At 58.0% G+C, this 25,948-nt stretch overlaps 1 protein-coding gene across 8 annotated transcripts; it reads left to right on the plus strand.

The window, feature by feature from the left end:
- The first annotated feature begins 836 nt into the window (after positions 1-836).
- On the plus strand, positions 837-24,120 carry GGT5 (gamma-glutamyltransferase 5). 8 transcript variants are annotated; one of them, XM_008250173.5, is made up of 13 exons: positions 1,308-1,968; positions 2,168-2,344; positions 10,815-10,945; positions 11,196-11,291; positions 11,686-11,881; positions 12,397-12,554; positions 12,943-13,089; positions 14,428-14,564; positions 14,928-15,118; positions 15,389-15,495; positions 15,700-15,818; positions 15,997-16,107; positions 23,452-24,120. In XM_008250173.5, the coding sequence occupies exons 2-13, from the start codon at positions 2,172-2,174 to the stop codon at positions 23,596-23,598; spliced, it is 1,713 nt and encodes a 570-aa protein (XP_008248395.4). In that variant the 5' UTR covers positions 1,308-1,968; positions 2,168-2,171; the 3' UTR covers positions 23,599-24,120. The 8 variants fall into 8 exon arrangements, 7 of the variants coding, with proteins under 7 accessions (XP_089179746.1, XP_089179744.1, XP_008248395.4 ...); XM_089323618.1 differs by lacking the exon at positions 23,452-24,120 and adding an exon at positions 21,688-23,441 and having other exon boundaries at positions 1,148-2,344; XM_002722554.6 differs by having other exon boundaries at positions 1,309-2,344.
- Positions 24,121-25,948: the final 1,828 nt, after the last annotated feature.

A 25,948-nucleotide genomic window follows, 5' to 3' on the forward strand; every position in this document is an offset into this window, starting at 1 on the left:
TGGGCCAAGCCGTCCTTTCCCTGGGCGGCGTAGTAACGCATCCTAGTATTGGCCACCAGGGGGCGCTGAGGCTTTGGCGTTGACTTGAACAGAGGGCGGCCAACTAATGCTGGGAACACAGGGACCTCCCGGTGGGTGTCCAGGCCCAGCCTGTCCTAGGATACCAGGAGGTGAAGCTGGGGTCTAAGGAGTGGCGATTGGGCAAGAGGCTGGAGCGAAACAGCTCGGTCAGAGCCAGTACCCGGGGTGCTTTCCAAGCCTAAGCCCGGAGTGGGACCCAAGCTTGTGATGGGTTCCAGAAAGGGGCCCCAGGCTGCCTGCCCAGGGGAAAGAGTCTGAGAGACAAGGGCCAGGCGCAGCTCCTTGGCCCCCACCCCCACCCCCACCCCCAGAGGGGTCTGCGGACCCCAGCCTCACACACTGCCACCACACGGCCCCACCGCGGAGGCCAGATCTGGGCGTTCCTTCGGGAGCATGGGAAATCCACGAGGGCCCCTGCAGGGGCTGGAGACCCCGGGGCACCTGGAGACCTGGGGTTTGCAGAGTGCACCTCCGGATCCGACCCTGGGGCCCTGCAGCGCTCATCTCTGGGGCTCCTCGGGATGAGATGGAGGCTGGGCTGTGGGCTATGGCTGCTTTCCACTCATTATTTGAGCCATGGCCCCATTTACAGAGCTGTAGACTGAGGCCCGGGTTGCACAGCAGCATCTGGGGTGGTGCTGGCCAGGAGGCTCCCGCTGGACAGATGGGAGGGTAGCCCCCCCCACCCCCCAGGCTGAGGGCCTGAATTCCTCCCATAGTCCCCCCCTAGCTGAGGACAGGCAGGGCCCAGCATGGGGCCTCAAATGACGGCTCATTCCCTCCCCTGGGCCTTTGTACCGTGGCCTCTGCCTCCCCAGGATGGCTGGGGAGAGGAGAGGGGATGTCCCACCCCCTGCCCTGCCTGTGGGTTCTGTCGCCTGTGGTGGGTGAGTGGGCTGGCCCAGCCCAGGAATGCACTTTGCTTCCAGGTTGAGCAATGTCACTGCGGCTTGGGGGTCGGTGGGGGGCGGGAGGAGACACCGTGGGAACAGGCTTTCCCGGAAGGCCCACCCCAGATGGCCTCTCTGGCGCAGGCTGGCTGAGGGCTCTGGGCACAGGGGCCTGGCAGCCTCTCTGGGTTGTGTCCGTCCCCAGGAAAAGAGGAATGGCTGGGGCGGGCAGGGCTGCAGTCCCTGGGGAGGTTGTATTTCCTGGACTGTGGAACTGGGTGTCCAGGGCTGGGCGCACAGCCTGTCTACGCTCCTACAGGGGTGACAAAAGTCAGCCTGCTCCCCTCTGCAGAGAGGGGGAGCTGAGGTCCCTCGGGGTCACCCACAGGGCTGCAGGCCCAGCCAGGCTGAGACTTGAACTCCTGTCCAGTCGCCCTCCCTCTGTCTCTGAGCCACGCCTACCTCCTACCCGAATTTGCTGCTCCCTTGGCCACCGCCACAATGAGAGAGGGTGGGAATTGGGATGCCGGCTCCCCTCTGCAGGAGTGAGGAGGGGCGTCTGGCCTTGCCTCCCTGGTCCAGCAGGGGGAGCTAGAGAGCAGCCCCCGTCTGCTTTCTGGAGTGGGTGCTCGGAGACAGCGGGGAGCGGGATCCTTGGGGTTCTGGCCACAGGCGCCAAGTGCACAGACTCGATGGCATGGGGTGATCCTGGCGCCAGCGGGCCAGCAGGACTGGCCGTGGGACGCCCGGGCAGTGAGGGAGTTAACCACAGCAGCTTGCTCCTCTCTACAAGGAAAAACTCCCCACGGCCGCCTGTTGCCTGGCTTCCAGCCAGGGCTGAGAGCAGGGGCTGAGAACTGGAAGTGCATGCGCTCGGCCAGCTCTGCTCTGCAGCGAGCACTCGGGGAGGCGGCAGCCCTGCCAGCCACCAGCGCTCCCTCCACCCTCCCACCTGCCTGCCTGCTGTCCATCTCTGAGCCTGTCTGTCCAGCCGCCTGTAAGTCCATCTCTTTCCAGGTGTCCATCTGTCCTCCCTGTCTTGCTGTCCTGCCTGTTGACCCACCTGCTACCTGTCCTTGTCCACCTGTCCGGTCATCTGTGAGCTCACCTGCACATCTCCCTCTCTGTTCACCTGTCTGTCTGTCCATCTGCTGGTGCATCTGCCCACCTGCCTCCCCTCTCCTGCTGAGCCACAGAGCCATGGCCTGGGGCCGCGGTGCCACCATCAGCCTCGTCCTGCTCGGGCTGGCCCTGGCGCTCGCCATCATTGTTCCAGCCGTGGTCCTTTCCCGCCACCGCGCCCGCTGCAGCCCCAAGGCTTTTGCCCACGCTGCGGTAGCTGCTGACTCCAAGGTCTGCTCCGACATTGGACGGTGAGTGAGAGGTAGGTGGAGGCTGGGTGGCCCTGTGCAGTGGGTGCTCTCTGGAGAGTTTGTGACCCATGATGAGGGTGTGGAGAAGGTGAGGATATGCATGTGGGGCTGTGTGGGTTTGGGCTCCTGCACCAGCCAAAGTTGGATGCAAGGAGATAGCCCCAGGGCCTTTGCACTGCCCAGGTGGCAGAGACGCCCATGAAGCAATGGCAGTGTTGGCAGAGGTGGTGGCTCTAGGGCTCTCTTTGCACCATGGGTGGGAAATGGAGATCCTAAGAGGGGTCACACCGCAGTGACCCAGCCTGACACGGAGGACTGGCACCGATGTGTTTGGCGAGGCTGTCCCAGTTCTCCAAGGCTGAGCCCTTCTGCTAGATGCTAGATGCGTGGCCAGCGGGATTCAGGGGCCTGGCAGTGCACATGCGCTGCCCTGGGCCGTGTCCCCTGCAGCCCGGGGCCGTGTCTGCATCACCTCTCAGACCTGGAAAGGCAGCCCTAGCCGATGTCCTGTTTCTCCAGCCTCCTTCCTAAATCAGGCCCAAGCCAAGTGACTGGTGTGTGGCCGGCTGGGGCAGCGGGGTGGAGAGGGACGACATCTGGCCTTTTCCAGGAAGTCCAGCCCATGGGAGGCCTCACTGCCCACAGCAGGGCGGGGACAGGGCAGGAAGCCCCTCCCTGCCTCCTGTCTCCCGCTGGGGCATGCATTCCCTTCCTGCCAACCCAGTCACTGCTTCCCAGAAGTTCTGCTTTAGAGGCCATTGTGAGAATGCTCAGTGCTTTTGTAAACCTGGAGGGAACACTCCTGAGGTGGGGGTGAGGGGGCGTGTGGCTGGGCACAGCAGACTCAATGTCCCCTTGTCGGCTTATTTATTTATTTATTTGTTTATTTGAAAGACCAAGAGAAAGCTACCTGCCATCTACTGAGCGATTCACTCCCCGAATGCTCACGACGCCCCGGGGTTGGACCAGGTCGAAGCCAGGAGCCAGGAACTGCCATTTGGGTTTCCCACATGGGTAGCAGCGGCCCAAGCACTTGAACCATCAGGTGCATTAGCGGGGAGCTGGGCTGGGTGGAGCAGCCAGGCCTGGGGCGTCCCGAGCAGCAGGTTAACCTGTGCTACTGCACCTGCCAACTCATTCACCTCCCATTCGTCCTCTCTTCACCCCAGCCTCCTGCCTGGATCCTCTGTACTCCTTCAGGGCTCACTGCCCCCTCCCTCAGGGCTGCTCCTAGCCCAGCCCTAGCTGAGGATGGCAGCTCAGGGGCAGGTGGGAGCCGGCTGCTGCTTGGTTTCCCCAGGGGATGACAGGGGTGTGGCATGGGCGGGGCGAGAGGACGGGAGCCCACCTGCCATCCAGGGACTGCCCCTGCCCTGTGGGCCAAGATGTGGTACAGTTGCAAAAGAGAAGGGGGGAGGAGAGGGCTTGGTGTGTGTATGTGTGGGGGGCGCGGTGTCCCCGAGCTGCCCACCAAAGCATGAGGGTCCCAGGAGTGGGGGGCTGCTGCCCTGTATCTCCCCGTAGGGCTAGCTGTGTCTCCATGCTGTGTGGCTGTGTGCGTGAGGCTCAGGGGCTGGGGTCTCCACCCCACATTCCTGCAGGATCCCATTTGGGGAAGGGAGCAGTTTTTGCCAATCCCTCTCTCTCTCTCTCTCTCTTCCCCTCTCCCTCTCTCTCCCTCTCTCTATCTCTTTCTGCTTCCTGTTCTTGTTTTAAGAAGAAGCCACGGGTGGGCGGTGGGCGGGAGCCTGGGGTCAGCCCCAGCAGCTGCAGAGCAAGGATTAGGAGCCCTGGGGCAAGGCTGCCTGGAGTCCGCCGGCAGGGTCCCTGGGGCACCCCCCCACTTCCTGCCTTGGGCCCCTCTCTCTTTCTTCCCCTGCATTCTCCTCACCAGAGCCCAGCCTTCTTACAGCCTCTCCTCTCCTTGGGCCAGAGCCCCTGGCAGAGGGATCTTAAGGCATGGTGATATCGGTGATATTGGTATAATGCTCCCGTGCCAATGTGCACACCGAGTGTTCCCAGGCTCCAAGCAGGTTGCTTGTTGGCAACGTCTTTTGGGCTTTGTGACATCTGTCTGCCGAGGCCACTTGGACCTGTGTGCCCTGCCACACGGTCCTGGGCAGGAAGCTTCCCTGTCCCATCTGTGCAGGGAAAGGGGTCCCAGGGAGATCCCAGCTGGGGCTTGTTTCTCTTCCAGGGGTGGGGGGAGGGATCAGGGCTTCCCAGAGCCCTCCCCGCAGTGCCCCAACCACTCACTTTGGACCCCCGAGCTGCAGCACAGTGGAGAAGGTGGTTGGGGAGGGGCCAGCACACGGGGAGCAGATGTCTCGGGCATGGGGGTCTGGGCTGGCGCTGAGCTGCAGGCTGAGGGCACAGATGGGGCCCCTAGAGTCGGCTTTTGTCAGCTGCTCCATCCCCGTCTAGTGCCTGCAAGCGGCTCCCTTGGTGCAGGGCAGAGCAGAGCTGCACCTTGTGAGCCTCAGTTTGCCTCTCTGTGAGATGGGCTCATGTTGGTACCTCCCTCTGGATGAGAAGTGTGGCTCAGGGACTTGAGTCACAGGAGCCCAGTGTTACACAGCTGGGGACTGGGCCACACCCCTGTGTGTTTGTGGCATAGCACATGGAGTCATGATTTTTTTTTTTCTAAATTTTATTTATTTCAAAAGGCAGAGTGACAGAGAGAGGGAGAGACGGAGTTGCGATCGTATGGTTTCACGTCGCTACGGCTACAATAGCCGAGGCTGGGCCAGGAGCCTGGAACTCCATGGAGGCAGGGTGCAAGTACTTTGGGCCATCTTCAGCTCCTTTCTTCAGGTGCATTAGCAGGAAGCCGGGTCAGAAGTGGAGCAGCCGGGACTTGAACTGGGATGCCAGCGTTGCAGGGAGCAGCTTAGCTCATTCGCACCACCACGTGGCAAGTGCCGCCCCTATTTATTATTTTGTAATTGCAAGTATATAAAAAGGTATCTTCAAAAGTCTCCCTCTCGGGGCCAGCACTGTGGTGCTGCAGATTAAGCTGCTGCCTACGATGTGGCATCGCATGTGCCATACAGGCACAAGTTCCAGTCCTGGCTGCTCAGCTTCTGATCCAGCTCTCCTGGCTAATGCACCTGGGAAAGCAACAGAGGATGGCCCAAGTCCTTGGGCCCCTGCACCCACGTGGGAGACTCAGAGGAAGCACCTGGCTCCTGGCTTTGGTCTCCCCCAGCCTTAGCTGTTGCTAATTCGGAGAGTGAATCAGCACATAGAAGATTCTCTCTCTCTCTCTCTCTCTCTCTCTCTGTCTTTCACATAAAGAAATAAATCTTAAAAACAGAAAAGTTGGGGGCCGGTCCCATGGCTCACTTGGTTAATCCTCTGCCTGCAGCACTGGCATCCCTTATGGGTGCCGGGTTCTAGTCCCAGTTGCTCCTCTTCCAGGCCAGCTCTCTGCTGTGGCCCGGGAAGGCAGTGGAGGATGGCCCAAGTGCTTGGGCCCTGCACCCGCATGGGAGACCAGGAGGAAGCACTTGGCTCCTGGCTTCGGATCGGCGCAGTGCCTGCTGTAGCAGCCATTTGGGGAGTGAACCAACGGAAGGAAGACCTTTCTCTCTCTCTCTCACTGTCTATAAATCTACCTGTCAAAAACAAAATAAATAAATAAATAACAGAAAAGTCTTCCTCCCACTCATGTGAGTGGGTTTCTGCGCACTCTTTGCTAAAGGGAACATTTATATTAGTTTCTGGTTTCTTTTTCCTGTGTTTCATTCTTCTTTTTGAACATTTCTGTTTCTGTTTCTTTCCTCTCTGCTTTTCTGTTTTCATTTATTTGTACTTGGTGTTTCTGTGTTTCCTTTTGCAAAAGCAAGCAAGGGTATTACTTTCTCTTTTTGTTACAGTTTTTGATAACTAGAATGACTTGTAGTTTTGTTCCACTGGTTACTTTAATACTAATGTCTTTACACCAGGATACTTCAAAAAGTAGTTGGCCAGTTGAATTAAAAATATAAGTTTGTTTCAATGCAAAAAAAAAAAAAACACCTTTATTTGAAAAGCAAAGTTTCAAAGAGAGAAAGAGAGACAGTGAACCATTCACTGGTTCACTCTCCTAATGGCCGCAATGGCTGGGGCTGGGTCAGATTGAAACCAGGAGCCAGGAGCTTCATCAGGGTCTCCCATGTGGGTACAGGGACCCAAGTGCTTGGGCCATCTTCTACTGCTTTCCCAGGTGCATTATTAGCAAGGAGCTGGATTGGAAATGGAGCAACCGGGACTTGAGCCATATTGCTTATATGGGATGCTAGTGTTGCAGATGGTTAGCCAGCTTTACCAAATGCCGGCCCCTATTTATTTTATTTGAGAGACAGACTGATGGACAGGGAGAAGCAGACAGACAGGCAGGCAGTGACAGAGAGCGTCCGTTCACCAATTCACCTCCAAATGCCTGGGAACTGGCAACTCCATCCAGGTCCCTTAAAAAAATTTTTTTTAAATTTATTTTCATTTTATTTGAAAGGGAGAGAGAGATCATTCATCTGCTAATTCACTCCCCAAATACCTTCAACATCTGAGCTGAGTCAGACCAAAAGCAGAAAACCACTGGCATCCCATATGGGCGCCGGTTCAAGTCCCGGCTGCTTCATTTTCCATCCAGCTCTCTACTAATGCTCCTGGGAAAAACACTGGAAGATGGCCTGTTTGTGTCCCTGCCACCCATATGGGAGACCTGGATGAAGCTCCTGGCTCCTGGCTTTGGCTTGGTCCAGCATTGGCTGTTGCAGCCATCTGGGGAGTGAACCAGTGGATGGAAGATCTCTCTCCTTCTCTCCCTCTCTCCCTCTCTCCCTCTCTCTCTCTGTCCCTCTCTCTCTCTCTGTAACTCTGACTTTATTTAAAGGAAGCCTGGGCCAGCACTGTGGCTCACTAGGCTAATCCTCCGCCTGCGGCGCCGGCATACCCGGTTCCAGTTCCAGTCAGGGCGCCAGATTCTGTCCCGGTTGCCCCTCTTCCAGGCCAGCTCTCTGCTGTGGCCCGGGAGTGCAGTGGAGGATGGCCCAAGTACTTGGGCCCTGCACCCCATGGGAGACCAGGAGAAGCACCTGGCTCCTGCCTTCGGATCAGCGCAGTGCGCCGGCTGCAGCGCACCAGCCGCGGCAGCCATTGGAGGGTGAACCAACGGCAAAAAGAAAACCTTTCTCTCTGTCTCTCTCTCTCACTATCAACTCTGCCTGTCAAAAAAAAAAAAAAAAAAAAAAAAAAAAAAAAAAAAAAAAAAAAAAAAAGCTGGCATCAGGAGAGGAGCTGAGATTCTAACCCAAACCTCAGTGGGATGCAGGCATCCCAAGGGGCACCTCAACAGCTGGGTCAAACACCTGCCGTAAACTCACAGTTTTCATTCCCATTTTCCCATAAACTTTTCAAAGTATCATATAATTAGGAGATACTTATGAAACGTAACACGCTTTCTGCTACATTTTCTGCATATCTTCTGTTGGCTCCTCTGATAGTTAGTTTTAGGGTGATGTGGTGACATGGAAATCCTGCCCTTTGGGGCCAGCACTGTGGTTTGAGACCCAGCTGCCCCACTTCCTATCCAGTTCCTTGCTAATGAGCCTGGGAAAGTCACAGAAGATGGTCCCAGTGTTTGGGCCCCTGTAGCCGCAGGCAAGACCTGGATGAAGTTCTAGGCTCCCAGGTTTGACCTGGCCCAAATGGACTGGGCTTTGCAGCCGTCTTGGGAGTGAACCAGCAGGTAATGGCAGATCTCTTTCTCTCTCTCTCTGTCCCTCTGCCTTTCAAATAGATAAATCTAACAAAGCAGAGAGCAAAAGGATCAAGAAGCCAGAACAATGGCGACTCGAGGGTGAACTTTAATGGACCAGACCATGTGTTCACCAGACAGAGCTGGGTTTGCTGCTGTGTTGTAAATAAATTACACAATCATATCTACATTTTTGAACACATAGGAAATAATTTTTGTAAAGATCTCTCTCTCTGCCTTTCAAACAAAGCAAAAATCAATCAATAATTTTTAAAAATTCTGATTTTGTCTTTTTTTTTTTAATTTATTTGACAGGTAGAGTTATAGACAGTGAGAGAGAGAGACAGAGAGAAAGGTCTTCCTTCCGTTGGTTCACCCCCCAAATGGCCGCCGCAGCTGGAGCTGTGCAGATCCGTAGCCAGGAGCCAGGTGCTTCTTCTGGTCTCTCATGTGGGTGCAGGTGCCCAAGCACCTGGGCCATCCTCCACTGCCCTTCCAGGCTACAGCAGAGAGCTGGACTAGAAAAAGTGCAACCAGGACTACAACTGGCGCCCATATGGGATGCCGGCACTGCAGGCAGAGGACTAGCCAAGTCAGCCATGGCGCCGGCCCCTTGTCTTTGTTTTAAAGTCTGTGGTCCAGCAGTTTCACCATCTGCACATCCTATAGGGGGTTATCAGCTCATCTGTGGCTGCTTCCTGGCTTCAGACCTTCTGTCTTCACTTCTCCTTTGCTTGGTGCTGTGGTCTGGGTGGGATTCACACCCCAGGGTTGGACGCACAGTCCCCATCATGCCAGTGTCTAGAAGCGGGGGTAGGGGGAGACCTTTCAGAGTTGGGGCCCAGCGGGAAGTGATGAAGGCCTTGGGGACTCTGTCCTCTGAAGGGACTGGGGCCATTCTCCTGGGTCCCCAGTTGGTCCTGAGACAGGGGGTAAGAGTGGGCAGTCTCCTTCCCTCTCTCCAGCTTCCGGTTCAGCCAGGCGACCTCTCTCCCAGGCATGCACTTCCCCTAGCAAGTGACCCAGCCCGGGGGGCCCTCAGCAAAGGCCAGACCCAAGGGGCCACCCGACAGTGGTGCACTGGTTCAGTGCATTTGGTTCTTCCCGGCAGGGTGTGACTAAGAACTGCCAAAAACAGTATCAGACCTAGGCTTCTGCAACTCGGGTCCCCTTCATCCAGTCCAGCTGGGCCGCAGGGCAGGGAGCTCAGGCTCTGGTTGTCGACTGACTGCTGGAGTGAGCACCATCTGTGAACCGGGGGAGGCTAATAGCACCCCTCCCAGCTCCCCCTTCGGCCACTGAACTAGCAGATGGAAGATCTCTCTTTCTCTCTCTCCTTCTTTCTCTCTGTCACTCTGCCTTTCAAATACATACATTTTTTAAAATATTGAAGGACGGAGTCCCTCTCTGAGACAGCCGAGACAGAAAGCAGCTGTGTGGAGCCCAGGTCCTGGTGGGTGCTGAGTCCACCAGGGGACTTCACGAAGTGCATGGTTCACTCCTCAAATGACCACAATGGCCAGGGCTGGGCCAGGCTGAAGCTGGGAGCCAGGAGCTTCGTCCAGGTCTCCCACATGGTTTCAGGGGCGCAAGCACTTGGGCCATCTTCTGCTGCTTTCCCAGGCTCATTCGCGGGGAGGAATCAGAAGTGGAGCAGCCGGACTCAAACCAGCTCCCCTATGGGATGCCGGTACAGCAGGTGAAGGGTTAACCTTCTAAGCCACAGCGCTGGCCCCTCCCATGAGCTCCCTAAAGCACCCTCTTGAGTGAGTGGAGAGGCCCAGGCTGGGATCCAAGCTGGGGGTCATTAGCACAGAGCCTGCTTACTGGGGTGGGGGTGGGGAGACACAGAAGCACAAGGAGCAGGGACCAAGCCTGGGGAGGTCAGGGAGGTGGGCAGTGCAGAGGGTCCCAGAGCCACATGCAGAAAGGACCGGGGGGGGGGGGCGCTCAGCAGCATTGGGTACCACGTGAAGATGGGAAGTTGTTGGGTGGGGAGTCAAGGCACTGGGGGAGGGGGGAGAGGCCTTTGTGTGCTTTATACATTTGCATTAGTGCTATATTTAGCAGCCTTATTTCTTCCATGCCTGCTCCAAGATCACATGTGTGCGCAGGGTGCCCATGTGTGGGCCAGAACAGGGAGCCCAGGAGCTGGGGAGGGGTTTGGGTCCAGACTGAGACTGGTCTGATGGTGTCATGGGGGCTTGGGATCAGAGGTCCCACGGGGTGGGGGCAGAGAGCTGAGGGCCACCCCCGTTTTGGGCCTTGGTTCCCCTTCTGTAGCTGGGGTTTGAACACTGACTTCCTTAGGTACTGGCGAGGACTCCTGGGTGTGAGGGGAGAGGCAGTGCCATGTCCCCAGGGCAAGTGGGGAGTGCAGTCCTGGGTGGGCTCCTGGGCCTGCAGGGGTAGCCCAGGCCTGGTTCTGCCTGTTGCACATGAGCTGGTGCTGCAGAGAGCAGCTAGGGTATCTAAGCGGCAGAAGCACTTTGCAAGCGGAAAAACACCAGCTCTGTGGTAAAGCGTAGAGCAAATGGCATTGCCTTTGGCAAACTGTAGAGTGCCCTGGACCAGAGAGTGACTGCACTGGAGCGGGCGGCCTGATGGGGGCTGGCAGTGGCAGGTGGCTCACCAGGCTGTCGCTAGTCCCCAGTTGAGTGTCAGCTGAGCGAGCCCAGGCAGGGACAGGGGATGGGCGCCAGGTTGGTGACCCTGTGCCATGACCCCTAGGGCCATCCTGCAGCAACAGGGCTCACCTGTGGACGCCACCATCGCTGCTCTGGTCTGCACTGGCGTTGTCAACCCTCAGAGCATGGGCCTGGGCGGAGGGGTCGTGTTTACCATCTACAACGCAACGACAGGTGGGCCCACGGGTGGCGCCTGTGGGGGGCCGGGCTGGTGCAGCCACTGGAGAGCCCGTCCTGTCTGCCCGTGCCCCTTCCCAGTGCTTCTCCGTCCACCCCCTGCTCTGCCTTTCAATGCCCTGGCGATGGGTTCTGTCCTGAGTGTTAGCGCAGGGAGGGGAAACAGGCTTCCCACGGGCTGCAGCCGTTTGGGGGTGGGGGTGAGGGCTGGGGGGCATGGCCACTCACTCATCTGCCCCAACTCCAGGGAAAGTGGAGGTCATCAATGCCCGGGAGACGGTGCCAGCGGGCGGCGACCCCGACCTGCTGAGTGGCTGTGAGCAGGCACTGCCGCTGGGCACAGGTGAGCTCTGCGAGGCGTCCCTTGCCCCAGCCTGCCATGGCGGGTGGGGAGCCAATGCAGAGCCCCTCACCTGCTCGGGCTAGGCCCTCTGAGTTGGGGAGGGGTGATCCAAGGAGAGGGGGTCGGTGGAGGCAGGGCTGGTGCCATGCATGGGGCTCTTGGCACCAGTGGGTACGGAGTCCGTGGGCCTGGTGTGGATTTTTTTCTGTGGACTTCGCATGGATGGCACTGGGAGGGTGGGCAGGGTGGGCATGGCCATAGGCGGGCTCTAGGAGCCTTCTGCGGCCTCCATGGCTCGGGGGATGGGGATGCGGAGTGTGGGGGCAGCAGAGCTGAGGGCAGGTACTTGTGTGCGTGTGCGTGTGTGTGTGTGTGTGCGTGTGTGTGTGTGCAGGGTCCCAGTGGATCGGGGTCCCCGGGGAGCTCCGTGGCTACGCCGAGGCCCACCGCCGCCACGGCCGCCTGCCCTGGGCGCAGCTGTTCCAGCCCACCATCGCGCTGCTGCGTGGGGGTTACCGCGTGCCCCCTGTCCTCAGCCACTTCCTGCACAGTGACTTCCTGCGGCCCTCGCTCAACGCATCCTCCCTGAGGTGAGTGGTCCCCAGGGTGGCTCACCTTGGCCATGGCCCCAACCCGAGCTCTGCCACAGTCCCTCTTGGCACGGAGCAGGGGTCGGCGCCCTTGGCCAGTCCTTTTCTGTCCTGGTTCGTGGCAGAACCTGGCTCAGATAGGGTTCAGGCCAGGTGCCCATAGGATGGGACTCCAAGGACACGCATGAGGGCTGTGCACCTGCTCAGGCCGTGGCCTTATTCTCACCCTATCTAGGGTGGAAGGGGGGGCTCCCACTGCCCCCTTTGCCTGCCCTGCCAGACCCTCCCAAAGGTGTGGGGATGACAGGCCCTTGGTGGGCAGCACTGTAGCCAGGGCCAGGTATGGGGCAGGGGGCATCAGCTCCACCTGCTCCTAGAAATGCTGTCCCTCCCACTCCCCACCAGTGTCTGCCTCAGGAACCCCCCATGTCCTGCAAACCCTATGGGAACCCCGGCAGGAGTGTGAGTGTCCCTCCAGGACCCGGCCCCACCCTGAGGCTGCTCCCCACCCCCAGGCAGCTCTTCTTCAACGGGACAGAGCCCCTGCAGCCTCATGATCCCTTCCCGTGGCCTGCGTTGGCCGCCACCCTGGAGGTAGTCGCGGCCGAGGGCGCCGAGGCCTTCTACACGGGGAGGCTGGGCCGGATGTTGGTGGAAGATGTTGCCAAGCAAGGTAGTTGGGCAGGGGTCCCATTGCCCCACCCCGGGGGAGACAGAGCCAAGTTCTGGGTCGTGGGAGTTCAGAGCAGGTCTTGTAGGAGCACTGGCCACACCTCTGACACAGCCCAGGCCACTGCTGACCCCTGGACCTAGAGAGCGGGGGCCTGGGCAGCTGCATTGACCCCCTTCCTCCTTCCCTCCCCTTCCTCTCCTTGCACCTGCTTGCCTCTGCCCACGCCCGGTTCTCCGTGGCCCTAAACCTAACACCAGTGTGCATAGACCTGCCCTCAGTCCCCTGGGTTGATGTGGCTAGGGGGGGCAAGAGGAGCCCCCGCTGTATGGCCTGGGGCCAGGGGCTAATCCCTTTCTGCCTCAGTTTCCCCTCCCCATCTCACCCCCAGGAGGCCAGCTGACCATGCAGGATTTGGCTGCCTTTCAGCCGGAGGTGGTGGACGCCCTGCAGGTGCCCCTGGGGGACTTCACATTGTACTCGCCGCCACCGCCTGCAGGGGGCGCCATCCTTGGCTTCATCCTCAACGTGCTGAGAGGTGAGGGCCTCCAGGTCTCCCTTCCAGGGCCCTGCTGGGCTTGGGAGCTGTGAGCTCCAAGCCCAGCCCCCTACTCTACAAACTGGTTTAACAAACATGTGCCATAGAAGGCAGGGCTGGCTGGTGTGTTTCAGAGTTGGCCCCTGGCTGCACCCGACTCAGGGCTGTGGAAGGGGCTGATTCTTGTCCCCTTAGGGGACCCAGCCCCAGGGCCTGGGGCGGGGGCAGCTGGGAGACTCTGCAGATAGCTCCCCGTCAGGGCGTGAGTGTACAGTCCAGTGCCCAGGGCTGGGACTGCCCATGGCTGACAGTGCTTAAAACAATAGAAGCTCACTCTGGCACACTTTGGGAGGCCGAGGCCCAATGTCAAGGTGTCCCCAGGGCCGTGTTCCCTCCGAGGGTCTAAGGGAGCATCTGATCTTTGCCTCTTCCAGCTTTGGTGGCTGCCGGCATTCTTGGCTTGTGGCTGTATCACTCCTCTCCACCGCCATGGTCACACGATTGCTCTCCTTATCCCTGGGGGAGGGAACATTCCAAGCCCTCCGCCTCCCGACTGGACCAGATTTGGATAATACCAAACCCTACACAGATCACGGGGAGAGGAATCTTTGACAAGTTCGTAGAATTTGCATATTATGAGAACCAAAATAAATTTATCTTTTCATCCCACTTTTCCATGGACTTTTGGAAGTCCCCTCCTATGGATGTCCAATCAAGTTGGTTTTTTTTTTCTTTTTTAAAGATTTATTTGTTTACTTGAAAGTCAGAGTTAGAGAGAAGAAGAGGCAGAGCGAGAACGAGAGCGAGAGAGAGAGAATCTTCCAATTGATGGTTCACGCCCCAAATGGCTGCAACAGCCGGGGCTGGGTCAGGCTGAAGCCAAGAGCCAGGATCTTTTTCCGGGTCTCCCACGTGGGTGCAGGGACTCAAGCACTTGGGCCTTCTTCTACTGCTTTCCCAGATGCACTAGCAGGGAACAGGAAGTGGAGCAGCCGGGCTGTGAACCAGTGCCCATATGGGATGCTGGCACTGCAGGCTGGGGCTTTAACCCGCTGCGTCACAATGCTGCCTGTCAAGCGATAAAAGACATTTTCAAAAAGATATTTAAAAAAAAAAAAAAAGACACACATGATCACATTTAGGACCTGCCTGCAAGCTCCAAGACTGTTGTCCCCTCTCAAAATTCTCAGTGGAATACATCTGGCCACAGAAGGTGGTGTTTACCCTGGAGCCATGTGCATAGGATCTGGGGATTAGGACACAGCAGGGCGGGGGGCAACATGGAACCTACTACACAGGTGACTGCCCACATACGCCCTGCCCATCCCTTCCCACCAGGGTTCAACCTCTCAGCAGAGTTGCTGGCCAGGCCTGAAGGGATCGTGAGCATGTACCACCACATCGTGGAGACCCTCAAATTTGCTGGGGGGCAGAGGTGGCGGCTGTGGGACCCCCGCAGCCACCCAGAGGTACAGGTGAGTTTTCCCAGGGCTCTCCCCTGACCCTGGGGCTCAGCAGGTACAGGGAGGCTCGGGCATGGCAGAAGGAGGCAGGGGGATTGGTATCTGTACATAGCAGTGGTCCGAGGCCGGGGCGGGGGAGGGGCGGCATCAGGTCTGGGGGTCTGGAAGGGAAGCTGCTGCCTAGGCAAGGCTGGGGAGCAGGTGCACTGGTGACACTTTATCTTCAAGGTCCCGCAGGGGAGGGTGAGCAAGGCTGGAGGGGGTCCCCTTTGGCCACCAGACAGTGAAGAGACAAGAGAGGGCCCCCCCAAGGAGGCTGAGCCCCATCCTGCCCTCTGCTCTGAGCCCACCACCTGCCCACGCTGCCTTCCCCAGAATGCCTCCCAGGCCCTGCTCGGGGAGGAGCTGGCCCATCTCATCCGCCAGCAGATGGATGACCGCGGCGACCACCAGCTCAGCCATTACGGCCTGGCCGGGGCCGGGGACCACTGCATGGGCACCTCCCACGTGTCTGTACTGGCGGAGGACGGCAGTGCCGTGTCTGCCACCAGTACCATCAACACGCCGTGCGTGGGCCTGGGGCGGGCGGGCGGGGGATCCTCGCTGCTCTGCGCCCCGGGGCCTGACCGCCACCCCTCTCCTGCTTGGCTCCTCGGTGGCCTCCCCTCCCTTGGTCGCTCCCGGGGACAGCACCTCCATTTCTCTTCTGCCTCAGATGCCCCTGATGCAGGCAGGGGTGCAGGCAGATTTTGGGGGGGCCTCCTTTGGGTTGGTCTTGGGTGAGGACGGGCGGCTGGGAGGGCTGCGGTTGGAGCTGGGCTGCCTCCTGCCTGCAGCTTTGGAGCCATGGTCTACTCACCACGCACGGGAGTCCTCCTCAACAATGAACTCCTGGATCTATGCTGGAGGCGCCCACCAGGCTCCGGTGAACCCCCCGCACCCGGTGAGGACAGCACCCCCCTCAGCCCAGGTCCCACAGGGACCCCTGGGGGAGCAGAGCGGAGGCAGCCAGGGCTGGGTGCTGCAGAGCCGACCCCTGGGCGGGTCATCCACTTTGTGGTCGCTCCATGGCGGATGGAGCCCAGTGGGTGGCGCCCCTGGGGGGAGGGCGGGACAGGGAAGCCGTGGCTGACCTCTCCGGCCCCAGTTCCAGGCGAGCGGCCCCCTTCGTCCATGGTACCTTCCATCCTGATCAATACAGCCCGGGGGTCGAAGCTGGTGATTGGTGGGGCAGGGGGGGAGCTCATCATATCTGCCGTGGTCCAGGTGAGTCCGCAGGGGGAGGGTTGGAGGGAAAGGGAGGTCCTGGCACTGGGGTCCCCTCTCTGGGTGGCCCTGTCCTCCGATTTTCCTTGGGTGGGGGCTGGGATGTGAGGGTTGAGGGGGAAGTGGGGATCGCCACCTGCCTCCCTTCCACTCCGTATCTTCTTTCTCTCCCCTGCAGGCTGTTGTGAACAAACTGTGGCTTGGTTTTGACCTGGGAGCGGCCATTGCAGCTCCGATCCTGCACGTGAACAGCCAGGGCCGCGTAGAATATGAACCCAGCTTCAGCCAGGTGAGGCCACGGGCTGGGCCACGTCCCAGCTGCCCGCCTGGGGCAGTCCCCTGCCCTAGGCCACACTGCTGCTCCAAGCCCCCCGGGGAGGGACCCAGCTTCAGGCCAGGCAGGCTTTGTCTTTGCAGAGCTGAGCTGTCTCCTTGCACCCGCTGAGAGCAGGGCGTGGGCGATGCCGACTCCGGGCTCTGGCCTGGGCGTCTTGCTCAAGTTGACCAGGAGTGGGTGTTTCGAGCTGCGGCCTCACACACTCTCCATGATGGTGATTTGCTTCCTTGTGTGGCTTGGGATTCATTTTCGGGAGTTGCTTTGGTGCTGTGGGCGTCTGTAGTGATTTTGGGGATTTTGTCACGAGGTGCTGGGGCGTGGGTCGGTATCTCTTTTTCCAAGCATTTGTGCGACTCCCCTACAAAAAGTCCCTGGTGAATTCTCTGGGCGGATCAGCCCCTACCACACAGGGGACACACTCTTTGCTAGCACCCATTTAAAAGGCTGACAGTGTTTTCCAGGCTGCAAACTTTAAGCCTTGGGTCAGGTCAACCAGCTGGGGAATCAAGGGCCTCAAAGCTGTCTCTGGCAGTCCGGAGGCCACTTTCCTTGGCCGTTGGAACTCAGACAGTCACAGAGCTGGGGGCTTTAGTCTGGCCCGGGGTGGGGGAGGTGTGTGTGGTACAGACAGTTCCCGATTGCCAGTGACGCAGCTCGAGTTTGCCAAGTTGTGAAAGAAATATGCAGTCAATAGAAACCGTATTGTAGTTTATTTTTCTTTTTTAGAAATATTATTTATTGGGACTGGTGCTGTGGTACAGTAGGCTAAGCCTCCGCCTGCAGTGTCAGCATCCCTTATGGGCGCTGATTCAAGTCCCAGCTGCTCCACTTCCGATCCAGCTCTCTGCTATGGCCTGGGAAAGCAGTGGAAGATGGCCCAAGTCCTTGGGTCCCTGCACCCACATGGAGGCTCCTGGCTTTGGATCGACCCAGCTCTGGCTGGCCATTGCAGCCATTTGGGAAGTGAACCAGTAGATGGAAGACCTCTCTCTGTCTCTCCCTCTCTCTGCCTGTAACTAAGCCTCTCAAATAAGTAAAAATAAACAAAATCTTTAAAAGTATTATTTATTTGAGAGAGAGAGAGAGAGAGAGCTCTATTGGTTACTCCCCAAATACCAGGAGCTGGGAACTGCAGGTCTCCCGCATGGGTGGCATAAATCTAATCACTTGACCACCGCCTCCCCAGGTCTGCATGAGCAGGAAGCTGGAGTCAGGAGCTGGAGCCGGCCTTGACCCCAGGGACCCCATACAAGAGCTAAGCATTGTGCTAGATCAAATGCCTACCCAGACGCTGCACTTGAACGTGCATATTCAGCCGGCACCCACATAGCCGTTCTGTTGTTCCTGTCGGTGCAAGAGTCAATAAAACACATGAAATATTCAAGAGCTTACGCTAAAACAGGCTTTGTGCTAGGTGATTTTCCCTACTGGAAGTGCTCTGGGAACACTTAAGGTGGGCGAGGCTAAGCTCTGATGTTCAATGGGCTAGGACATTAAACTGCATTTTTAAAAGATTTATTTATTTATCTACTTATTTATTTGGAAGGCACAGTGACAGAGATAGAGGGAGATCTTTTTTTAATGCTATCCTTTTTTAAAACTTTTTTTTTTCTTTGACAGGCAGAGTGGACAGTGAGAGAGAGAGAGACAGAGAGAAAGGTCTTCCTTTGCCGTTGGTTCACCCTCCAATGGCCACCGCGCTGATCCGAAGGCAGGAGCCAGGTACTTCCTCCTGGTCTCCCATGGGATGCAGGGCCCAAGCACTTGGGCCATCCTCCACTGCACTCCCTGGCCACAGCAGAGAGCTGGCCTGGAAGAGGGGCAACTGGGACAGAATCCGGCGCCCCGACCGGGACTAGAACCCGGTGTGCCAGCACTGCAAGGTGGAGGATTAGCCTACTGAGCCGCGGCGGCGGCCCCTTTTTTAAAACTTTTTAAAAATTATTTATTTAGGGCCGGCGCCGTGGCTCAACAGGCTAATCCTCCGCCTTGCGGCGCCGGCACACCGGGTTCTAGTCCCGGTTGGGGCGCCAGATTCTGTCCCAGTTGCCCCTCTTCCAGGCCAGCTCTCTGCTGTGGCCAGGGAGTGCAGTGGAGGATGGCCCAGGTCCTTGGGCCCTGCACCCCATGGGAGACCAGGAGAGGTACCTGGCTCCTGCCTTCAGATCAGTGCAGTGCGCCGGCTGCAGTGCGCCGGCGGCGGCAGCCATTGGAGGGTGAACCAACGGCAAAAGGAAGACCTTTCTCTCTGTCTCTCTCTCTCTCACTGTCCACTCTGACTGTCAAAAATAAAAATAATAATAATAAAATTATTTATTTATTTAAAAGATAGAGAAAGAGAAACAGAGACAGAGAGAGAGAGAGAAACCTATCTGCTGGTTCACTCCCCGAATGGCCACAATGGCCAGAGCTGGGCTGATCTGAAGCCAGGAGCCAAGAGCTTTTTCCCAGTCTCCCATGTGGGTGCAAGGGCCTGAGGACTTGGCCATCTTCCTCTGCCTTCCCAGGTGCATGCATAGGGGCTGGATTGGAAGTGGAGCAGGCAGAACATGACCTGGCACCCATGTGGGATGCTGGTGCCATAGCTGGCGGCTTTTCCCGCTACACCACAGCGCCAGTGTGGGGAGCAAACCGGACTAGACTGAGTTACTGGAATTAAGACTTATTCTATGCATCTGCTCTCCCACAATATGGCGCTGGGAGAGAAGTAAACAGCTTCCGCACAGCTGCCTCCAGTTCAACTAATAAACTGTAGGACTTGCTATTGATTGGAGGAGAGCAGCGTACTCGGCGTGTGGGCAGCCGAGTTAGGATTGGCGGAGGAGGACTATAAAGGAGGAGAGAGACGGCATGCACCAGGAACATCTATGGGGAACATCTAAGGGGAACATCTAGCTGAAGGAACACCTGTGCAGCCCCCGAGACGAGCCGGCCGGCGGTGTGCCGCTCCCCTGCGGAAGTGGGGAATGTGGCCAGGGGGAACTGCCCTTCCACGGAGGTGGAAGGGATAGTAGCCAACCCGGGAAGAACCAGCAGCAAACCCGGGGAGGGCCGAGCAGACGAAAGAACAGCGCAGGGTCCTGTGTCGTTCCTCCATGAAGACGGGGAGCGACATAATGGTGCCGTGACTCGGATAGGAAACCTAGCTCGGAATAGGAAACTTAGGACGGATAGGAAACTTAGGAGGGAAGAAACGGGAAGAACTGGGAAATTACCGGAGAGAGAGACTAGCAAACAGCCTAGGGAAAAGCCGGAGGAAAAGGGTGCCGGAAGAAGCTATTGAAAGCCTAGGCATAGACTCAGATACGGACTACGGGGGGAAGCTGGGAGAAATCTCTAAGGTCGAAAGCGAAAGTGAACGCTAGAACAAACAGACTCGGACGCGGACTGTGGGGAGAGGCCAGGAGAAATGAGGGAGGAGTATTGTTGGAGGAAAGCTTGGGGAAACATACCGGGTAGAGAAAAGTGTTAGGGAAATTGAAGCCGCGGGGGGCAGGCCAAGGCGGACACGAAAGCCACTTTGGGATTCTCAAGTTAGCCCGGGAATAGGGGGCGAAAAGTTGAAACCAGAAGCTGAAACGTAAGCCAGATTGGGATCCGTCTGATCAGCCCGGGGAGCAAAGGACGGGAAGCCAAATTGTGGGGCGGAGACGTATGCTGGGTTGAATTCGCCAGGCTAGCCCGGGGAACTTAGATTGAATGCTAGTGGCGGACACGTAAGCTACGCTGTGTTACTCGCGGAAGCCGCCGCGTGCAGAGAGAGCACGGGGCGTGAATAGATAGGGAACAGGGCTGGCGCGAGGCCGTGGTGCAGACGCGAAGGGCGTGGAGACCGCGGAGCGCGCGCGAAGCCAAGCCGCGCAAAGCCGGGAAGCTGCACAGATGAAAGAGGCGCGGGCTGAAGCGGCTCAGCTGGGAAGCCGCTGCCGAGAAGTAGCCTCGGGGCGGGCAGCGGGAAGCTGCGGGGATAAGAGAAACAGAAGTTTGGAAGTGGAGTGAGAGAAATGGGAATGTTGGCAGACAGAAGTAAAATGGGAGAAATAGGAATGCCCGGAGATAGAGAAATAGAGAAATAGAAAGGCCTCCCTACAATACAACAATTAGAAGGCTTGGATTCGGTCTGCCCGATTAGTGAGGCGATGAGCACCTGGGCGGCTAGCAGCTTATGCGCCGCAGGTCACCGAAGACAGGCACGAATTAACATCAGTAAGGCCTCCCCACAAAAAGGCAATGAGAAGGCTTGAATTCGGTTTGCCTGATAGGGCTTGTAAGCCCCTGCAGGCTCGACCAGAGCATGCGCTGCAGGGCACCGAACACAGGCACGCATCAGCGCCTAAAAACCTCCTCACAACATGGCGAAGAGAGGACCCGGATTCGGTTTGCCTGATTATAGGACTTGTAAGAACCTGTGGCAACTCTAGCAAGCAGAGCAGAGTGTGTGCCGCGGGGCACCGAAGACAGGCGCGTATCAACGCCAAAAATAAAAAGAAAGGGGGATCTGTGGGGAGCAAACCGGACTAGACTGAGTTACTGGAATTAAGACTTATTCTATGCATCTGCTCTCCCACAATATGGCGCTGGGAGAGAAGTAAACAGCTTCCGCACAGCTGCCTCCAGTTCAACTAATAAACTGTAGGACTTGCTATTGATTGGAGGAGAGCAGCGTACTCGGCGTGTGGGCAGCCGAGTTAGGATTGGCGGAGGAGGACTATAAAGGAGGAGAGAGACGGCATGCACCAGGAACATCTATGGGGAACATCTAAGGGGAACATCTAGCTGAAGGAACACCTGTGCAGCCCCCGAGACGAGCCGGCCGGCGGTGTGCCGCTCCCCTGCGGAAGTGGGGAATGTGGCCAGGGGGAACTGCCCTTCCACGGAGGTGGAAGGGATAGTAGCCAACCCGGGAAGAACCAGCAGCAAACCCGGGGAGGGCCGAGCAGACGAAAGAACAGCGCAGGGTCCTGTGTCATTCCTCCATGAAGACGGGGAGCGACAGCCAGCTCTTCCCCGCCAGGAAGATCTTCCATCCACTGGTTCACTCCCCAGATGCCCATAACAGCCAGGGCCAGACCAAGGCCAAAGCCAATGGCTCAGCACTCCATCCGGGTCTCCCAGGTACAGGTGCCAGGAACCTGAGGACTTGGGCGATCCTCAGCTACCTCCCAGGCACCTTAGCAGGAAGCTGGGCAGGAAGTGTGGAGCAGCGGGGGCCTGAAACAGGCACTCAGGTCTGGGATGTGGGCTTCCCTAGCGGAGCGTAACCTGCTGTGCCACGATGCCTCCCGCTCCCCCACCCCCGCTGCCCACTCAATGTGATTTTGATTGATGGCATTTTCAACGCATGCTATGTTCGTGAGGACGCAGCTCCATTGTGAGCCAACGGGGGCATGTGCACTCCTTGGGAAGCCCGAGACTAAAGATCCCACTCGTTGGGCACCCTGGTTAGGGTCTGAGGGCTCAAAGACTCGCACACTCTCAACCAGGCACCTGCTCTGGTCTGTGGGACAAGCCCTTCCTCTCTGTCCCTGACAGAAGGCCCTTATGCTGCCTAGAACCTGCCTGTCTGTGAGGAGGACCCTGGACCCTGAGAGTTTGGGAGATGACCGTCTGGACAATCTGTGAACCGGAATTAAAACAGACTCTGGTGACTCGCGAACCCCTAGTCCTCAGCTCTGCTGGGAGTCAGGGGCTGGGTGGTAAACTGTGCCATTCTAGAGTTTTCCATGGAGAAAATCCTCAGCCCCGGGGTTGGAGACCTTGCGTGTCCAGGGCCCTCCAAGGCTGCAGCCCAGGGGCCCGGGGGAAGAGGAGCTATGATTCCCCCACGGTCCTGGAACTTGAGCATGCAGACTCTCAAGAATGGACCCAGGGGCCGGTGCTGTGGCGGAGTGGGTAAAGCTGCCACCTGCAGTGCCGGCATCCCATATGGGCGCTGGTTCAAGTCCCAGCTGCTCCATGTCCAATCTGGCTCTCTACTATGGCCTAGGAAAGCAGTAGAAGATGGCCCAAGTCCTTGGGCCTCTGTACCTGCATGGGAGACCTGGAAGAAGCTCCTGGCTCCTGGTTTTGTATCAGCTCAGCTCCGGCCATTGCGGCCATCTGGGGAGTGAACCAGTGGATGGAAGACCTCTCTCTCTTTCTGCCTCTGCCTCTCTTGACTCCGCCTTTCAAATAAATTCATTCATTAAAAAAAATAATGGAGCCGGATCTCAGTGAGGGCCCCAGCCTCTGAGTCCAAGGATGTGGGACAGCTCACACGTTGGGCACAGAGAAAGTGCCAGCCAGGAGGGGCCTGGCTCCAGCGAGCTCTCCCGCCAGGTCGTGTGATGCCACCTGGGGACCTCAGATTGTGGGCGTTGGTTCTCAGCACTGCAATCTTAAGACTGTGACCTCTCGGGAAGCTGCTCTTCCCAAACAGTATCTGGAGCTCAGAGCGCACATGTCCAGGACCACAGGTGCTGTGAGTGCTGTGGCAGGCCGGGGAGTGTTAATGGCCTAGGATGCATGGGTTTGTAGAGTGAGTGGTCCCTGGAGGTTTGAGTCCTGAGAAATTCAGAGAGGATGAGCCAAAGGGAAGTCCTAGAAGCAAATAATGCAAGGAGCATTGCATCAGATGTTTTGAAATAATCTTGGGCCAAAATGACTAATCACCACGGTGACATCATTGAGAAGTGGGACAGACAGTACTGGGTACGTGTCTTCTCGTATGCTTTTTACAGATTTATTTGCTCTTATTTGAAAGGCAGCGTTACAGACAGGAGAACAAGAGCGAGAGCGAGAGTGAAAGAATCTCCTATCTCAATGGCTGCAATGGCCAGGGCTGGGCCAGGCTGAAGCCAGGAGCCTGGCGCTCCATCCGGGTCTCCACATGACCGACAGGGATCCAAGCACTGCGGCCCTGCACCCACATGAGAGACCCGGATGAAGCTCCTGCATCCTGGCTTTGGCCTGCCCCAGCCCCGGCCTTTGCAGCCATCCGAGGCAAACGCCAGCCCCATAGATCCTCCGGTCGAGGGCAGTGCGGCCTCCACCCCGGCCTGTGCTCCCGGCAGAGGCCTCCGCGGCAGTTGCTACCGGGGATCCTGCGCAGGAAATTCCTTCACAACCTCCCTGCTTTATCTGCTGTCTTCTTAGGGTTGACCGAAGCGACTCCATTTTGATTCAAACCCGCCCCAGCTCAGTCTTCTAGAAAGCCCCGCCCCCAGGAGCCACTCAGCCTGCGTGGGAGGGTCCCAGAGGCCCCACCAAAGGCTCAGGCTGCCCCTCCCTGTGAACCCCAACTTCTGTCCCATGCAGGAGGTGCAGAGGAGACTCCAAGAGCACGGCCACAGCCAGAGCCCTCGGCCCTTCTTCCTGAACGTGGTCCAGGCCGTGTGGCAGGAGGGGGCCTGTGTGCACGCTGCGTCGGACCCCAGGAAGGCCGGGGAGGCTGCCGGCTACTGAGGAGACCACGGGCCGGGAGCCGGGCCTGGCCACCGGACCGAGTGCTGCGGCAGGGAGCCAGCGGACCCAGCCTGCCAGATGGACGCCGGCAGGGGCGGAGCCTCTGCCTTGGCCCCGCCCTCATCGAGGCCCCGCCCCAGCCCCTTGCCTGTCCTCGCAAGTGGTATATCCTGAACTCAAGGATTAAAGAGGGGGCCGTCGAGGGGGATCGGCACCGTGGCTTACTAGGTTAATCCTCCGCCTGCAGCACCGGCATCCCATATGGGCGCCGGGTTCTAGTCCCGGTTGCTCCTCTTCCAGTCCAGCTCTCTGCTGGGGCAGGAGGGCGGTGGAGGATGGCCAGGGTGGTGGAGGATGGTCAAAGTGCTTGGGCCCCTGCACCCGCGTGGGAGACTGGGAGGGGGCACCTGGCTCCTAGCCATCCAGGAGCGGCCATTTGGGGCGTGAACCAATGGAGAGAGTACCTTTCTCTCTCTCTCACTCACTATCTAAGTCTGTCAAATAAAAATAAATGAAGAGGGGGCTGATTTGTGGCGCTGAGTATGGGCTGGGGCTAGGGCTGAGGGTGAGGGTGAGGGGTGAGGGTGAGGGTGAGGGGTGGAGAGCTCCTGAGGACAGATTCCTGTGATCTCCACGATGCATCACCACGATGCACCCTCATGGAGGGAGAAACTGAGGCTCAGAGACATCCAGGCCGCACCCAGATCCCCCTGGACAGCAATAAGCACTCCTAACACCACCCCACCACCAGCGATAGGGCCTGGGGCACCTGCCTCTGACTGCCCCCAGGACCCAGGCCCCTCCGTCCGTGCCAGGAAAAGCAGGACAGAGCCAGACCTGGGGCTCTCCCCGCCCCAACAGTTCATGTCTGAGAGTCCGGACCTTCTCAGTTCCGCACTGCTGGCACCCTGGGTGAGAAGTCACTGTCCCCACAGTGCAGCCACACCCAGTGTGGCAGCAGAGAGAACCAGCCCCGCCCCCAACACCACCCCAACCCGGGGAGGGGGGAGGGGGGAGTGCTGCTTGAGACCAAGCCCCCTAGCGGCTGCCACCTGCGAGGGGACCTGGACCCTCCTCAGGCTGGGCGCACAGGCACTTCTGTCACAGTGGTGTTTGCTTGTCCCTGCTGCTGGAGTGAAAGTGCCAATGAGCAGGTAGCCGATGGAATTTTTTTTTTTTTGCATTTTTTAAAGATTTATTTATATACTTGAAAGTTCAGAGTTACAGAGAGGCAGAGGCAGAGAGAATGTATCTTCCATCTGCTGGTTCCCTCCCCAAATGGCTACAAGCCAGGAGCCAGGAGCTTCCTCTGGGTCTCCCACACAGGTGCCAGGGCCCAAGGACCTGGATCATCTTCTACTGCTTTCCCAGGCCATCAGCAGAGAGCTGGATTGGAAGTGGAGCAGCCGGAACTTGAAACTGGCACCCATATGGGATGCTGGCATCACAGGCGGCAGCTTCACCTGCTACGCCACAGCACTGGCCCCTAATGGAATTTTACAGAAGTTTATCACTCAAACTTCTGGAGGCTTCAAGTTCAAGATCAGGGTGCCAGCAGGTTTGGTGTCTGGTGAGGGCCCTGTTTGCTTTTTTCTTAAAGATTTATTTATTTATTTATTTGAAAGTCAGAGTTACAGAGAAAGAGAGAGAGAGATTTTTCCGTCTGCTTGTTTAGTCCTCAAATGGCTGCAACAGCCAGGGCTGGGTCAGGCAAAAGCCAGGAGCCAGGAGCTTTTTCTGGGTCTCCCACGTGGGACTTGGGCCATCTGCTGCTGCTTTCCCAGGTGCATCAGCGGGGAGCTGGGTGGGAAGTGGAGCAGCCGGGTCTGGATGATGCATGAGGGATGATCCATGAGGGATGCCAGCATCGCAGGCAGTGGCTTTACCCACCCAGCCACAGCGCCAGATTCAGAGCAGATCACACATGTTCAGATGGTCACAGGGCTCCCCCCACCCCCAATCTCGATGAACTAAGGGCATGCGCCACTCACTAAGCCACTACCGCCTGCCCTCCTGAGAGTTCAGCCAAGCAGGACCTGATAGCTCCCAAGGCCACAACATCATGGTTCATTACAACCGAGGGGAGGCATTTGTGCTTGGCTGCCTGCATCCCGCATCAGAGTGCCTGGGTTCGAGTCCTGGCTCTGCTTCCACCATCTGTTTCCTGCTCATGAGCACCCTGGAAAGCAGCAGATGATGGCTCAAGTCCTTGGGGGCCCTGCCACCCACACGGGAGAGACCTGGATGGCGTTCCTGGCTCCTGGCTTTGGTCTGTCCCAGCCTTGGCTGTTGGCAAGTATTTGGAGAGTGAACCAACAGATGGGACATCTCTGGCTGGCTGGCTGCATTT

Source organism: Oryctolagus cuniculus, chromosome 21 (assembly GCF_051225735.1).
Source record: "Oryctolagus cuniculus isolate XC-2025 breed Fujian yellow rabbit chromosome 21, ASM5122573v1, whole genome shotgun sequence".
Classification (NCBI taxonomy): Eukaryota; Metazoa; Chordata; class Mammalia; order Lagomorpha; family Leporidae; genus Oryctolagus; species Oryctolagus cuniculus.

What these genes read in the sequence shown, in the direction of transcription:
- GGT5 (XM_002722554.6), top strand. Translation starts at nt 1,839, where the DNA reads ATGCGCTCGGCCAGCTCTGCTCTGCAGCGAGCACTCGGGGAGGCGGCA. An exon ending in GGCACTGCCGCTGGGCACAG is followed by an intron (nt 11,292 to 11,685) that starts GTGAGCTCTGCG and finishes GTGTGTGTGCAG; the next exon opens with GGTCCCAGTGGATCGGGGTC. An exon ending in ACCAGTACCATCAACACGCC is followed by an intron (nt 15,119 to 15,388) that starts GTGCGTGGGCCT and finishes TCCTGCCTGCAG; the next exon opens with CTTTGGAGCCATGGTCTACT.